This window comes from Phocoena sinus, chromosome 1 (genome assembly GCF_008692025.1).
Source record: "Phocoena sinus isolate mPhoSin1 chromosome 1, mPhoSin1.pri, whole genome shotgun sequence".
NCBI classification, from domain to species: Eukaryota; Metazoa; Chordata; class Mammalia; order Artiodactyla; family Phocoenidae; genus Phocoena; species Phocoena sinus.
In genome coordinates, this window is record NC_045763.1 from 157,605,227 (window position 1) to 157,623,262 (window position 18,036).

General features: G+C 37.5%; 1 protein-coding gene across 17 annotated transcripts in view; it reads right to left on the reverse strand.

The window, feature by feature from the left end:
• Nucleotides 1–12,615: 12,615 nt before the first annotated feature.
• Nucleotides 12,616–18,036, reverse strand: part of CEP170 (centrosomal protein 170) — a 149,007-nt gene continuing 143,586 nt past the window's right edge. For 12 of the 17 annotated variants that reach the window (XM_032628707.1, XM_032628778.1, XM_032628750.1 and 9 more), the window contains 3 exons: nucleotides 17,336–17,429; nucleotides 16,508–16,559; nucleotides 13,893–14,938 (listed from right to left, as the gene is read on the reverse strand). In XM_032628707.1, coding sequence (XP_032484598.1) covers nucleotides 14,649–14,938; nucleotides 16,508–16,559; nucleotides 17,336–17,429 — 436 coding nt within the window. In that variant the 3' untranslated portion in view covers nucleotides 13,893–14,648. Of the gene's footprint in view, nucleotides 14,939–16,507; nucleotides 16,560–17,335; nucleotides 17,430–18,036 lie in introns of all 17 variants that reach the window. The other 5 variants (XM_032628806.1, XM_032628759.1, XM_032628767.1 and 2 more) reach the window with 2 other exon arrangements.

Here is an 18,036-nt window from a genome sequence, read left to right on the forward strand (position 1 = left end):
GTCTGCAATGCGTGGAGCTAGAAGCTGGTCTATGGAAACACCCTTTCCATTATCTGATGCATAATCGTGTATGAGCAGGAAAAGAGGTTTTCATTGATGCCTAGTCAAAAATTGAAGTTCTCTCCTATCACGAATATGTTTGTGAATGCAGCATAAACAATTATAAGTGTACCATTAATTGGTTTTCTTTTTCATGGGAATAGCAAAAACATAGAATTCATCAGAATTTCTGTGCTTATATGGCACAAACTTAACAGCAATACTATAAACAGCAAGTCCACCAATGTATGAAGTCTCTTGCTTTGTGCACCCAACTATCAAAAAGCAAACTTGATCAACCATGCTAGAGGAAAGACAAATATCTTTCTATTCTCTTGGTAGAAAGTGATATTACAAAACTGTCATCACATGTAGAGGCCATCAAAGAGAATAAAGCCCAGAAATGCAGGGGAAAAAAATATTATAGAGGTTTCTTTTTCTGGATTTGGCGATGTTGAAACCAAGCAGGACCCTGCAGGGCCCTCTGGGGTACAAAAACCTTTCCATGTCCCTGGTTTCTAGTTTGTAGGGAAAAGGTTTCAGCCTCCTAGACCTTCCCTGAGTTCCAAAGGACAGATTCAAATAGCTACTAATTAGGGGAATGAGGAAACAAAGGAAACAAACGAAAAGCATATCCTCCTCAAGGGATATACATAACAATCTGATACACATCTCTGCATTCTACAGGAACTAAGGCCCCCACCCAGGTGGAGGATGATAATTTCAGGCTGAGCCGAGGACACAGGCCCCAGACTGGTTGGAACCTGAAGGCTGATGACTGAGATTCCTGGAACCCTACCCTGTTACCTCACCACCAACCAATCAGAGGAAGGTCACATACTCTACAGCCCTCCCTGCAAATTTTGCCTGTAACTCTTCCCTGAAAACAATCCAGCAGCTGGGGCTTTTTTGAGCATGAGCTGCCTTTTCTGTTCTTCTTGCTTGGCCCTGCAATAAACCTTGCTCTGTTCCAAACTCCACTTTTCACTCTCTTTGGCTTCACTGTGGGTTCAACAACAATGTTGTGGCATTTTTACAGCTTTTGAAACTTGTAAGTAGTTGCAATTTCTCATCTCATTCTAAATAAATATTCACTTAAGTGCCAAATTTTGTATTTGTAATTTTGTGCTCCTTGCCTTCAAAATGGCCCCATAAACAGTCTAAGCTTCAGGCCCACAAAACTTGCTCCACCTGTGGCAGAAGCGCCTACCTCCCAGGGATCCTACTGAAGAGAAACACTCTTCACCCTCTCCTGCATCCTCCATAGACTGACCCGAGGATGCAGGCTTCCCGAGGCTTTCCCAGCCTGCTTGGCCACAGAGAGGAGGTCACATGCTGCCACCGCCACCCTTCCAGCCCTTGGTCAGCAGCGTGGAGGCTGGATGGGTGCTCACCTCTCTCCTCTGGCTCCTGGCTTTTGAGAATGAAGCTGAAGGAAGTGACGCTCAGGCTATTGGGTGGCAAAACTGGATGCACATTTAATTTGTTATAAATAGAGACACTTTAGGGAGTGAAAGGGGAAAATTAATAATTTGCCTGGACTTTCCCAGAGGAACTGACCTGGGCTCAAACCCTGGCTCTGCTCCTACCAAGGATAGTCTACAGTATTCTGAAATTGATCAGGACCCTGTGGGGCTCCTAGGTACAAAAGCCTTTCTGTGTCCCCTATTTCTTGATTTCAGGAAATAGACTTCATTCAGCCTCCATGACCTTCCCTGAGTTTCAATGGGCAGGTTCAAACAGTTGCTAATTAGGGACGGGTGGTGTTGTGGAGACAAGGGAGGAAGAGTCAAGAAATTACCAATGACATTTTTCACAGAACTAGAACTAAAAAACCTTAAAATTTGGATGGAGACACAAAAAGACCCCAAATAGCCAAAGCAATCTTGAGAAAGATAAACGGAGTGGGAGGAATGAGGCTCACTGATGCCAGACTATACTACAAAGCTACAGTCATCAAAACAGTATGGTACTGGCACAAAAAATGGAAATATAGATCAATGGAACAGGATAGAAAGCCCAGAGATAAACCCACGCACATATGGTCAATTAATCTACGACAAAGGAGACAAGACTATACAATGGAGAAAAGACAGTCTTTATAAATGGTGCTGGGAAAACGGGACAGCTACATGTAAAAAATAAAATTAGAACATTCTTTAACACTATACACAAAAATAAACTCAACATGGATTAAAGACCTAAATGTAAGACCAGATACTATAAAACTCTTAGAGGAAAACACAAGCACACTCTTTGGCATAAGTTGCAGCAATATCTTTTTCGATCCATCTCCTAGAGTAATGGAAACAAAACCAAAAATAAACAAACGGGACCGAATTAAACTTAAAAGCTTTTACACAGCAAAGGAAACCATAAAGAACATGAAAAGACAACCCTCAGAATGGGAGAAAATATTGGCAAAACAATGTGACCAAGAAAATTAGTCTCCAAAATTTACAAACAGCTCATGCAGCTCAATATAAAAAATGCAACCAACCCAATCAAAACATGGACAGAAGACCTAAATAGACATTTCTCCAAAGAAGACATACAGAGGCCCAAGAGGCACATAAAAAGATGCTCAACATCACTAATTAGTAGAGAAATGTAAATCGAAACTACAATGAGATATCACCTCACACGAGTCAGAATGGCTATCATCAAAAAGTCTACAAACAGGGCTTCCCTGGTGGCACAGTGGTTGAGAGCCCGCCTGTTGATGCAGGGAACACGGGTTCATGCCCCAGTCCGGGAAGATTCCACGTGCCGCAGAGCGGCTAGGCCCGTGAGCCATGGATGCTGAGCCCGTGCGTCCGGAGCCCGTGCTCTGCAACAGGAGAGGCCACAACAGTGAGAGGCCTGCATACCGCAAAAAAAAAGTCTACAAACAATAAATGCTGGAGGGGATGTGGAGAAAAGGGAACCCTCTTGCACTGTTGGTGGGAATGTAAACTGGTACAGCCACTATGGAGAACAGTATGGAGATTCCTTAAAAACTAAAAATAGAACTACCATATGACCCAGCAATCCTACTCCTAGGCATATACCCAGAGAAAACCATAATTCAAAAAGATACATGCACCCCAATATTCATAGCAGCACTATTTACAATAGCCAGGACATGGAAACAACCTAAATGTCCACTGACAGACATTTGGTACATATATACAATGTGTATTACATATATGTACTACATATTGTATACATATATACAAGATGTGGTACATATATACAATGGAATATTACTCAGCCATAAAAAAGAATGAAATAATGCCATTTGCAGCAACATGGATGGACCTGGAGATTATTATACTAAGTGAAGTAAGTCAGACAGAGAAAGACAAATATCATATGATATCGCTTATATGCGGAATCTTAAAAAAATGGTATTAATGAACTTATTTACAAAACAGAAACAGACTCACAGACTTAGAGAACGAACTTATGGTTACCAGTGGGGAAGTGTGGTGGGGAGGGATAGATTGGGAGTTTGGGATTGACATGTACACACTGCTATATTTAAAATAGATAACTGACAAGGACCTTCTATATAGCACAGGGTACTCTGCTCAATACTCTGTAATAACTGAAATGGGAAAAGAATTTGAAAAAGAATAGATAAATGTATATGTATAATTGATTCACTTTGCTGTACACCTGAAACTAACACAGCATTGTTAATCAACTTTGCTCCTATATAAAACAAAAATTGAAAACAACAACAATGCAGCCTTGGAACAGGGTCTTTTTCCCCCCTCAAGGGATATACATAACAATATCTTTGAGCTGTTTTGCAGATACTGAAACCCCCACCTGGTGGGAGAAGTTAACTGTGTGCTGCCCACAAGCATGTAGACCCCAGACTGGTTGGAACCACAAGGTTGATGATGATGATGCCTACTTACTGCATCACCAACCAATCAGAAGAATGTCCATGAGCTGATCACACCCTCTGAACCATTATTATAAAACTCCTCACTACCTGCCTCCAGGTCAGGACACACAGTTTTGAGGGCATTAGCCCACTGTGGCCCCCTTTGTCTGGCAAAGCAATAAAGCTATTCTTTTCTACTTCACCCAAAACTCTGTCTCCAAGGTTTAATTTGGTGTTGGGGTACAGAGGTCAGATTCAGCTTCAATTCCACACTGTGTCAAGCTGACTGCAGAAGTCACCCCTGAGAGGCCTACTGTCCTGGGAACCTGGCCTGTTGGTCCTCTGCTGCTTCCGTGCAGCGAGCAAGCCAAGGGGACTTTCCAAGCTGTCCACAGTCCCAATTACCCAGACACACATCCCACAGTTTTTCTTCAGGGATGCAGCTGCCTCGCAGTGGCGCTGCTCTGAAGCTATAGCGGGTTCTCCCCTTCTCTCTGGAGACAGAAGGTCCTCATTTTCTAGGATGGAAGAAATCCTTCACTCTTGGAATTCCAACTAAATTCTGAGAATCTGCTTTGTTTCACTTGTCTAAAAGTCATATGTATTCCCCTAAGGGCTTTGGTCTCTAAAACCTCAAAGACAGAGACAATTACAGTTGAATTTTTCTTTCTCTCCTCCCCAGAGACTATGAGCAATTGTGTCCAAAGGGAGAAATATGATGGAAAACGAACTCTCAAAATACTGCCCTGGTCAGTAGTGCCTGATAGAAGGGGTTCAGTAAATGCTAGGCTTTTTTTCCGGGAAGTGGTACCATCATCACTATGCCAAACCACTGGCAATCTTTGTGTGGGCAAAAGGGAAATGAGCAAAATATTACGCAGCTTAAGGAAGAATAACATATGAATGCAAGAGTAAGCGTCTGGCCAATCATTTATTAAGGGAACAGGAAGAGAGGCAGGATTACTGTAAAGACAGCAAAATATGTTTCTGCCTCAAATCTGGTTAAGAGAGTGAAGAGTGAAGTATCTGAAGGTCACAGAATACAAACTAATATAGCAGGAAGATACATCAGAGATCAGCTAGTCAACCTCCCTACCCCATTTTACAGACAATGAAAGTGAGGTGAGAATTGAAATCACTTGCCCAAAGCCAAAACTACATTAAATTTAGTTGAAGATTTCTAACTCCACTGAGTGGCTTTCTACTACATTATACCATACTGCCTTCTCATGACTGAAAATAAGGAGGATTGAAAAAGTCAGTTGGACCCGAGTTCAAATCTGACTCACACTTACTTTGTAATCTAGAGCCTCTTATTTGACTCAAACCTCTGCTCTTTCTGTAAAATGGGATGAGTAATTCTCATCTATAATTACAGGTTGTTGTGAAGATGAAATGAAGTACTAAAGGACCTAGCACAGTGTCAGCACATAATAGTTGCTCATTTTAGACTGATACAGTATTGACTCTTCACGTGTGTCTTGGCTTCCAGTTCTCCCAGTGCAACTCGTTTTGGTAAACTAAAAATCTTCATGAGAAATATCTCATTTTCTGTTTTATAAAAAGAACACACACATCAAAGATTTTATTTAACTCATTAATTAATGAGGGAACCAATAAGATTTAAAAACGAATACAAAGGAAAATGTAGAGTACAGACATCTATAGGCAAGGAGGAATGCTAATAGGCGCAAAACTGGTCACTTCTAGAGCAATCAGTTGCACCTTCACCTGACTTTACATTTCCTCTCCTCCTCCCCACCTCCTTCTCCTAATAATAGTAGAAAGTAGTAATAGTATCACTTTTAATTTTTCTTTTTTGGAAATAACTTTATTCACATATCTATTTTATATAGATATAGATAATAGATATGTTATAATTCAACCATTTATGAATGGTTTTTAGTATATTTACACAGTTGTGCAACCCCGCATTCCATACCCCTCCCTCCCCCGGCCTGAGTGAGCCAGAGCCCCAGAAGCAGCTGCTCCTTTAACCCCTTCCTTTCTGAGTGAAGAACAGATGCCCTCAGGTGACCTACATGCAGAGGCGGAGCCAATCCAAAGCTGAACCCCAGCAGCTGTGCGAACAAAGAAGAGAAAGGGAAATTACTCCCAGCAGCCCCAGGAGCAGCGGATTAAATCTCCACAATCAACTTGATGTACCCTGTATCTGTGGAATACAAGAATAGACAAAGAATCAACCCAAAATTGAGCGGTGGACTTTGGAGAGATATATATATATATATATATTTTTTTTTTTTTTTCTCTTTTTGTGAGTGTGTATGTGTATTCTTCTGTGTGATTTTGTCTGAATAGCTTTGCTTTTACCATTTGTCTGTCTCCCTTTGTTCTTTATTACTTTTTAATATTTTTAATTTTTAATAATTATTTTAAAAACTTGTTTATTCTATTTTCCTTTTAGTTTATTCTATTTTCTTTCTTTTCCTTTCTTTCTTTCTTTCTTTTTTTTCTCCTTTACTTCTGAGCCGTGTGCCTGACAAGATCTTGGTGCTCCTGCTGGGTGTCAGGCCTGTGCCTCTGAGGTGGGAGAGCTGCGTTCAGGACATTGGTCCACCAGAGACCTCCAGGCTCCATGTAATATCAAATGGCAAAAGCTCGCCCAGAGATCTCCATCTCAGTGCTAAGACCCAGCATCACTCAACGACCAGCAAGCTCCATTGCTGGACACCCTATGCCGAACAACTAGCAAGACAGGAACACAAGCCCACCCATTAGCAGAGAGGCTGCCTAAAACCATAATAAGGTCACAGACACCCCAAAACACACCACTGGACGTGGACCTGCCCACCAGAAAGACAAGATCCAGCCTCATCCACCAGAACACAGGCACTAGTACCCTCCACCAGGAAGCCTACACAACCCACTGAACCAAATTTAGCCACTGGGGACAGACACCAAAAACAACGGGAATTATGAACTTGCAGCCTGCAAAAAGGAGACCCCAAACACAGTAAGTTAAGAAAAATGAGAAGACAGGAAAACACACCGCAGATGAAGGAGCAAGATAAAAACCCACCAGACCTAACAAATGAAGAGGAAATAGGCAGTCTACCTGAAAAAGAATTCAGAATAATGATAGTAAAGATGATTCACAATCTTGGAAATAGAATAGAGAAAATGCAATAAACATTTAACAAGGACCTAGAAGAACTAAAGAGGAAACAAGCAACCATGAACAACACAATAAATGAAATTAAAAATTCTCTGTAAGGAATCAATAGCAGAATAACTGAGGCAGAAGAATGCATAAGTGACCTGGAAGATAAAACAGTGTAAATAACTACTGCAGGGCAGAATAAAGAAAAAGAATGAAAAGAATTGAGGACAGTCTCAGAGACCTCTGGGATAACATTAAAAGCACCAACATTTGAATTATAGGGGTCTGGGAAGAAGAGTAGAAAAAGAAAGGGACTGAGAAAATATTTGAAGAGATTATAGTTGAAAAATTCCCTAACATAGGAGAGGAAATACTTAATCAAGTCCAGTAAGCACAGAGTCCCAAACAGGATAAATCCAAGGAGAAACATGCCAAGACACATATTAATCAAACTATCAAAAATTAAATACAAAAAAATATTAAAAGCAGCAAGGGAAAAACAACAAATAACATACAAGTGAATCCCCATAAGGTTAACAGCTGATGTTTCAGCAGAAACTCTGCAAGCCAGAAGGGAGTGGCAGGACATATTGAAAGTGATGAAAGGGAAAAACCTACAACCAAGATTATTCTACTCAGCAACGATCTCATTCAGATTTGACGGAAAAATTAAAACCTTTACAGACAAGGAAAAGCTAAGAGAATTCAGCAAAAACAAACCAGCTTTATTTTTTTTTTGCAGCATGCGGGTCTCTCACTACTGCAGCCTCTCCCGCTGTGGAGCACAGGCTCCGGACGTGCGGGCTCAGCGGCCATGGCTCATGGGTCCAGCCGCTCCATGGCATGTGGGATCTTCCTGGACCGGGGCACGAACCCGTGTCCCCTGAGCGGCAGGCAGACTCTCAAACACTAGGCCACCAGGAAAGCCCTCCAAACCAGCATTATAACAAATGCTAAAGGAACTTCTCTAGACAAGAAACAAAAGAGAAGGAAAAGACCTACAATAACAAAACCAAAACAATTAAGAAAATGGTAATAGGAACATACATATCAATAATTACCTTAAATGTAAATGGATTAAATGCTCCAGCCAAAAGACATAGACTGGCTGAATGGATACAAAGACCCATATATATGCTATCTACAAGAGACCCACTTCAGACATGGGACACATACAGACTGAAGGTGAGGGGATGGAAAAAGATATTCCATGCAAATGGAAATCAAAAGAAAGCTGGAGTAGCAATTCTCATATCAGACAAAACAGACTTTAAAATAAAGACTATTACAAGAGACAAAGAAGGACACTACATAGTGATCAAGGGATCAATCCAAGAAGATATAACAATTGTAAATATTTACGCACCCAACATAGGAGCACCTCAATACATAAGGCAAATGCGAATAGCCATAAAAGGGGAAATCGACAGTAACACAATCATAGTCGGGGAATTTAACAACCCGCTTTCACCAACGGACAGATCATCCAAATTGAAAATAAATAATGAAACACAAGCTTTAAATGATACATTAAACAAGATGGACTTAATTGATATTTATAGGACATTCCATCCAAAAACAACAGAATAAACTTTCTTCTCAAGTGCTCATGGAACATTCTCCAGGATACATCATATTTTGGGCCACAAATCAAGCCTTGGTAAATTTAAGAAAATTAAAATCATACCCAGTATCTTTTCCAACCACAACACTGAGACAAGATATCAATTACAGGAAAAAAATCTGTAAAAAACACAAACAAATGGAGGCAAAAAAGTACACCACTTAATAACCAAGAGATCACTGAAGAAATCAAAAGAGGAGATCAAAAAATACCTAGAAACAAACGACAATGAAAGCACAACGACCCAAAACCTATGGGATGCAGCAAAAGTAGTTCTAAGAGGGAATTTTACAGCAATAAAATCCTACCTTAAGAAACAAGAAACATCTCCAATAAACAACCTAACCTTACACCTAAAGCAATTAGAGAAAGGAGAACAAAAAAACCCCAAAGTTAGCAAAAGGAAAGAAATCATAAAGATCAGATCAGAAATAAATGAAAATGAAATGAAGGAAACAACAGCAAAGATCAATAAAACTAAAAGCTGGTTCTTTGAGAAGATAACTAAAATTGATAAACCATTAGCCAGACTCATCAAGAAAAAGAGGAAGAGGACTCAAATCAATACAATTAGAAATGTAAAAGGAGAAGCAACAACTGACATTGCAGAAATACAAAGGATCATGAGGGATTACTACAAGCAAATATATGCCAGTAAAATGGACAACCTGGAAGAAATGGACAAATTCTTAGAAAAGCCAACCTTCTGAGACAGAACCAGGAAGAAACAAAGTATAAACAGAACAATTACAAGCACTGATATTGAGACTGTGATTAAAAATCTTCCAGGGGTTTCCCTGGTGGCGCAGTGGTTGAGAGTCCGCCTGCCGAAGCAGGGGACACGGGTTCGTGCCCCAGTCCGGGAGGATCCCACATGCTGCGGAGTGGCTGGGCCCATGAGACGTGGCCGCTGAGCCTGCGCGTCCGGAGCCTGTGCTCTGCAACGGGAGGGGCCACAACAGTGAGAGGCCCGCGTACCGCAAAAAAAAAAAAATCTTCCAACAAACAAAAGTCCAGGACCAGATGGCTTCACAGGTGAATTCTATCAAACATTTAGAGAAGAGCTAACACCTATCCTTCTCAAACTCTTCCAAAGTATAGCAGAGGGAGCAACACTCCCAAACTCATTCTATGAGACCCCCATCACTCTGATACCAAAACCAGACGATGACTTCACAAAGAAAACTACAAGCCAATATCACTGATGAACATAGATGCAAAAATCCTCCACAAAATACTAGCAAACAGCACATTCAAAGGATCATACACCATGATGAAGTGGGGTTTACTGAAGGAATGGAATGATTCTTCAATATACGCAAATCAATGTGATACACCATATTAACAAATTGAAGGATAAAAAACATATGATCATCTCAATAGATGCAGAAAAAGCTTTTGACAAAATTCAACACCCGTTTATGATAAAAACCCTCCATAAAGTAGGCATAGAGGGGACTTTCCTCAACATAATAAAGGCCATATTTGACAAAACCACAGCCAACATCGTTCTCAATGGTGAAAAACTGAAAGCATTTCCACTAAGATCAGGAACAAGACAAGGTTGCCCACTCTCACCACTATTATTCAACACAGTTTTGAAAGTTTTAGCCACAGCAATCAGAGAAGAAAAAGAAATAAAAGGATTACAAATCAGAAAAGAAGTAAAGCTGTCACTGTTTGCATATGACATAATACTATACACAGAGGATCCTAAAGACTCTACCAGAGAACTACTAGAGCTAATCAATGAATTTGGTAATGTAGCAGGATACAAAATTAATGCACAGAAATCTCTTGCATTCCTATACACTAATGATGAAAAATCTGAAAGAGAAATTAAGGAAACACTCCCACTTACCATTGCAACAAAAACAATAAAATAGCTAGGAATAAATCTACCTAAGGAGACAAAAGACCTATATGCAGAAAACTATAAGACACTGACGAAAGAAGTTAAAGATGATACAACAGATGGAGAGATATACCATGTTCTTGGATTGGAAGAATCAACATTGTGAAAGTGACTATACTACCCAAAGCAATCTACACATTCAATGCAATCCCTATCAAACTGCAAATGGCATTCTTCACAGAACTAGAACAAAAAATTTCACAATTTGTATGGAAACACAAAAGACCCCGAACAGCCAAAGCAATTGGCTTTTTTTTTTTTTTTAGCAATTGGCTTTGAGAAAGAAAACGTTGAGAAAGAAAAATGGAGCTGGAGGAATCAGGCTCCCTGACTTCAGACTATATTACAAAGCTACAGTAATCAAGACAGTATGGTGCTGGCACAGAAACAGAAAGATAGATCAATGGAACAGGATAGAAAGCTCAGATAAACACACGCACATATGGTCACCTTACCTTTCAGAAAGGAGGCAAGAATACACAATGGAGAAAAGACAGCCTCTTTAATAAGTGGTGATGGAAAAACTGGACAGGTACATGTAAAAGAATGAAATTAGAACACTCCCTAACACCATACACAAAAATAAACTCAAAATGGATTAAAGACCTAAATGTAAGGCCAGACACCATCAAACTCTTAGAGGAAAACATTGGCAGAACACTCTATGACATAAATCACAGCAAGATCCTTCATGACCCACCTCCTAGAGAAATGGAAATAAAAACAAAAATAAACAAATGGGACCTAATGAAACCTAAAAGCTTTTGCACAGCAAAGGAAACCATTAACAAGACGAAAAGACAACCCTCAGAATGGGAGAAAATATTTGCAAATGAAGCAACTGACAAAGGATTAATCTCCAAACTTTACAAGCAGCTCATGCAGTTCAATATCAAAAAAACAAACAACCCAATCCAAAAATGGGCAGAAGACCTAAATAGAAATTTTTCCAAAGAAGATAGGGATATAAAGGATTTTGTAGGGCAAGGAATCAGAGAAGGTTTTCTGAAGAAAAACAGGAAGGAGAACCACTTCACAGTCATAGACCACTTGGATTAGAAGGGACTTGGATATCAAGATGCTTTCATTCTGCAGATCAGAAGATATAGAAACACATTTTTAGGTAGTGAGGAATGGGTCTGGAGCCTAAGCTTCTAAGTCTAGTTTCCTTTCAAAAGTTAGGATCCTGTCAGGCAGAGACATACATGGCAAGCAAAACCAAAGACAGATGAAGGAAGCAAAACAGCACAGACATTTTAAAATACAGTATACCCAGGAAATAGAGATTATTAATTTAGAAGGAAGAAACACGTGTATATATAGTGGGGGAAGGGAAGGGGAAAATGTAAGTATGTGGCACAGCCCTTTGCTGTGGCCTAGTCAAGTGAGGGAAGCTTTATGAAGAGGTCGGTGGGACTCTGAAGAACAGAAGGAAATGTGTATAAGCAGGAAGGAAGGGGAGGAAGAAGCAGTACACAGAGCGTTGAAGAAGCTCCAGACTGTCAGGAACTCATGATGGAGAGTCTGTATCAGGTGTACACTGACATAAAAAAAGAGCCACATTATGGAAAGCCTAAAAAGGTCAGGCCGAGAAACAGAATGCTGAATGATAACATTTTTATTATTGTTAACAGGGAAATATTCAAGACTCTTGGCAACGAATGATACGATGAAAGAAAATGAGTCCAAATGAATAGTTCTTAAATTTAAGATGTATTTTAAATTCTTCTTTGTTCCCCAAATACATCACTGTCATAAAGCTTTCTGATGACTCCAGGCCAGCTAAAAATAAAAGCTGTGCATGTACCTATTACATTAGCGTATTAAGCTAAGAGAATTAAATTTGCTATAATTTGCTAAGAAAATATTTTCTTCTTTAGCCCAAAATAGTATGAAGTTTTACAGTTACCACATATTAATTAAAACTGAAGAATTTCTTCTTTTGCTAAACCTTGGAAAATGATATACAATTATTATATAAATTGATGAAGTATTAGCTATCCAGATGGTAGAAGAAATAAAATGTACAATCAACTGCATAAAGTTCCAGAAACACTTTATTTAAAAATGGAGTTGTAAATGCATAACAAAATAACATAAGTAATAAAGGTAACAAAAATAAATAAGGAGAATAATGTATTCATACAAAATAAAAATAACATAGTAAAAGGCCAAATGTTTGTAATTGAACAAAACTGTGTAAACACTTAAATGATAATGTAAGTAGAATAGATGCTAATATTTTCCTAAACAACTCCTTACCTTCTACTTCCATGTTGATATAATCAGTACTCAAACATTAAACAAAGAGGAAACAATGGTGATTACTTTGTCGTACTTTTTCTTCAAATGGATTGACCCTGTTTTAATGTTTCACTTATTTCTTCAAAGCAATTGTATCTTTCCATTCATGCTCTTTAAAATCATTTTTTCAGTCTTCCTTTATTAGACAGAATTGGGAATTTAGGTTTACAAGGACAACAGTCCATTTACCCTTTTTTTTTTTAATTTAAAGAAAAATATGAGATCCATCTTACAACAGACTTTTGTTTTTACATCTCTACAAAACAGTTTTTTTGCATCTTTAACTGGCCCAACAGTACAGGATTTTTAAAACTCCTGTAAAGTTTTGAAGTGAACAGAGCTACTTTCTTAAAACAAATGTAGCACAGGATTATTGCTGAAATATTAAGGAGTATTTCATAAAAGTTGCAAAAGTTGCAGTTTTAACCTTTGTAGACTGATGCGGTCAAGGTCTACTAATAATATTTAACTGAATTAATAAGATACACCCAAATTATAGTGTTCTGGCAACATAAAGATAATTACTTTCTTTTTAAACTTATCCAAATGTGAACTTACTGGAAGGAGAAAAAACAAGTTTATAGAAGATACTTTTCATAAGCTTCCTGTTTAGCACAGGCCCAAAGCCTTGGTCGTTGTCGCCTTGCAGGGTCCTTATAAATGTACACGACTGAGACAGGATTTACTACTGGGTCCTACAGGGAAACACACAGAAGCAACTTATCGCTTGGGAATGAAACTATCCACTAATCTTATGACTACTGGTTCTCCAAGTTTCCTAATGCCAAAAATTTTAACTTCATGATCATTTCAAGGGAAAAATTTTTTCAACCGTCACATATAAACTTGGTAACACAGGACCAATATACATGTTCTTAGTTTTAAAAATATACTCCACCTAAACGGTCTAGTTTAATCCTTCTAGTTATTTGCCCTAAAATGAGACAAAATCTTACTTTCATTAAAAAAAAATGGTAAAAAGTGCCAAATTCATCTTTTTTAAAGTGGAGTAAAACACTGTGGGGTTAAAACAAATACAGTTATCAATATCCTATATACAAAAAAAAAAAAAAAAAAGATGGTTAGTCCTTACTGACATATAGATATGCCCACCTACCACTCCCAGCAAATCTTAGTGCAAACGTAACAGTTCATCTCCATAAACCCCAAGAAAATTTACGCAGCAACAAAGTTATATAAATCACATATATGTTGGAAAATTTTAGAACACAAGAAGGACTGTTTTGAAAGGTCAGTTTGACTGTGGAGAGAAATATGTCATTGTATCCAATGGTAATGAATACTAATATAAATCCTATTATTTAAGAAGCAAATATAAGTGTTTAACAAATCTGTACAGATGAAGAGGAAGTCCATTTCAGGGAGCAGCTTGGCACAGGATACATGGGGGTCAGAAATGTTGGGTATTTAGTTTGCTTGTAGGTCACAGCATGGCTTAAAGAAAAAAAACAAAGATCTATGAAGGGAAAGGATGCAATTATCAAATTCAATTTGAAAATCATAAAACCACAAAATGTGAAACTGTCACAATCTGAGTTTTCCTCTATGTGCATCAAATGGTTATCTAAATGGTTTGAAAGGATTACTATGACTCCACATTACACATAAAAAATAAATAAAATTAAGAAGACAGAGATAACAAGATTGTAGTTGACCAAGCTTTCTTATTTTGTATAAGTCAACACTATGTTGCTTCCAATACTCCTAGTCATTCCACAGGTAATTATTTCTAACAAGCAAGAGAAAGTCATTCATGTACTATAACATCTTCCTCTTCCCCATCAGGGTTGAACCTATTGAAATGTATACTGAAATCAGCCTCAGATTCGGCATTCTCAAATTCAGCTGAGACTGAAACAGCAGCAGGATGAAGAACCCTAGCTTCTGGTTGGCAAAGTGTCGGTGTCTGACCCGGGCTGCTGTGGTTATTCACAGGACTGGACTTCTGTTTTGATGGAGATGGCAAGATAGCACTGGGAAATCCCATGTTGTTCAGAGCTTCCAGAGTTCCATCTGGGTCAATCATAGCATTGATTGCTGAAAGAAAAAAAAAGAAATAGAGGGAAAAAGATATAATTGTAGATACAGTTAAATCTGGATATGAATATTGCTTGTGACTTGGATAATATTTCAATTACTGATGCTTATATGAGCTTAAATTTGGCTAATCCTTTCAGTTCTGTATTTTAAACCCCACTTTCAGGAATTCTGGGGCTGATCTATATTGTGGATTATAAAAACCTAAAAGCTTTCTATGGTCCCTTGAGTAGGCTACTTATGGGCATCTGAGCCTGCTGGAAGACTAGGATTTGGAGATATGGAATTCAGGAAAGATCTTTTTGATATATGCTTTAATCATTATAAGAGGATGATGAAAATATTGGTTATGATTTAAAGAAACACTCCTGGCCTTATTTATTACTCAGATAATTGGAGATTGGTTGCTAAAACGCGGTTCAGAGTAACCTGAAAGTTGAGGAGGCCGAAGTAATTATCAGCACACTCTGAATCCTACCACAGCATGTTGTCCTTCATCCTGGTGAGAGTGCTAGGGTATTAGCCATGTACAAGTATATGTACCACTGGGCCATAAAGTTCCCTTCATAGTCCAGATACTAATATCCCGTGGCAGCCCCAGCAGGCCAAATAGACCTTGCTACCTCATAGGAAGGGCCAGATAAAAACTAGCTTTCAATCCAAAAGATCCTTGCGTGGACAAGGGAAAATCTTGGACAGTGATTTTCAACTTGGCATTGGGTAGAGTGGGGAGTTGGGAGAAAGAAGCACCATAGATACAAGAATTATTCAAGAGGTCCTTTTAAAAGCATACTCCCTCCTACCAGCTAAGAATCACGTAAACAAGCCACTTTGCCTCATGGGGGTTATACTATAATCCTTAGGTGTGCTAAGGCTGCAAAACGGTTAAGAATCACTTAGTTGGACCAACATATCATGCCTCTGATAATTCAATCGACAAAGACAGTAGAATTAGAAACTGACTCTGGAATCTGCTTGTTGTACCACTGGGGACTTCTAGGTCAAGACACACATAGGCATAAATGCATAATTAAAGATCTGACATACACCAAAAACAATGTCCCTGTTGAAGTTTAGGAGGCCAACAGTCTCTTTCTTTTTCTTCTCTACCTCCTCCTTCTGGTCCCTGTGTCCAATATGCACTCATTTCTTGTGGTTTATCCAAATTATTATTATTTATATTATTACATAAGTTCATTTGGGTTATACCATATATACAATTAAAGAATTATCAAATCAAGTAAACAATGCTAATTGTCAATAAGCATTTTCAGCTGCATATACATATTTTAATATTTTATATATTTTTCATATACTATATATAATACTATGAATTATAACTTCTAGCCTATGTGCCTAGAATTTAACTTTATTATATTTTTAATTATTTATACTGGTTTTAATACTTTTATTTTATGAGTAATTTGAATATGTAGAATGTTATATCTTTATCCATACATAATTACACTTAATCAGTGTTCTAATACTTAATAATATTTTAGAAATACCACTTAGAATGTACTTGTCTCGAATTGTTAGCTCTTTACACTTAATCAGTAGTAAATTTACCTTGTAGCTGCTTTTCAACTCTTTTTAGCTCTTGTAAGATAGAAGAAATCTCCTGTAGGGAAAGCAATGACAAAAATTAGCTTACTTTAATTAAAACATTTTTATTTGATTTGATAAGCAATGAACCTCACACTAATCTTATTTGGAATCCTTAATTATTATTGACATGGCACCACATCTGTAGCAACAGGATATGAAATAATTCATGATATCCAGTAAACAAGATTCAAATTTTAAAATCTTTAATGTTGAAACAGATTTTGTTTTCAATGAGATGACAGAAGATGAAAAGTTCAAGATAATAATAATAACAATAAGCAAACAATAACAATAAGCAAAGATTCTGAAAAACTTGTATTGATCACTCTTGCAGCGACTTTGTAAAAGTGCTTAAGGATTTTCTTTGGAAAATGTATAAACTGCAACCTCAGTTTTAGGATGACTTCCTGAACAAAAAAAATCTGTACAAATTCTTGAGGAGGAGACAAGCAATCCATTAAGTAAATAGAAATGACTGATGTCAACTTATATTTGAGTTTGGCTCCTATTTCAAAATTGCTTATTTATAACATATAATTATTACAAGAACAAGAGTATATAACAGTGAGAAACATAAAAGGTTCCTCCATACCCTCTGCAACTTTGAAGCAGTCAACATTTTAAATCCCTGGGAGAGACAACTGAAGGCATAAAGTTCCCCAAATTTGTGCACTTATATCTTCTTTTATAAAAAATGTAAATCAACAGTTTAAAAATAAGCATAGCATTCCCTGAAAACAAAACCTTACTTTAAAAAAATGTTTTAATATTCAAGAAAAATGATCATACCATGCTTGAGGTTTTCACAATAGGGACTTCACTTTCAGCTCTTAACTTGCTTTCTATCTCATCCCAATTCCGATCTTTGTCTTTAAATAATATTCTATAAATAAAAAAAATAAGCATTTTACTTTTCATATTTTAAAAACTTCACATTTTTCATGATAATACAAAAGCAATGTATCTTTTCAAAGCTACACAAGAATTAAAAAAAACACTAAGTGTTAACACGAACTGTGAATTAAATACTGAGCCAACATTACCAATAAACTCATTTATGTGAGAGATTTGTACTAATAAAGTAACTGACTGGTTATGAATACACACATAAACCCTTTAGTACTTATCTCATTCTTTACTGAAAACCAAATATAAAACAAATGTAGATGAATAACCCCAAAACTTTTATCTAATACTTGTAATTAACCATATAACCACCTTTTATAACAAAAACACAACTTCATTCATATAGAACATACGCAGTATAAATATAAGATGAAAATAGGTTGAATTAGGTATAAACAACTGTGTCTGTTAAGACCTCTTTAAATAGGAAAAGGCTTCATATTGACTGAAGAAAGCGTGAACATTATTTCAAAGGTTGAAAACTGGAGTACTTATGCTGCTTTTCTTTAAAAATCCTAATTCATGTTAGTATATTTGTACATAATAACCTATTAAGAGTTAAGACACCATCCTTTTGACAAAAA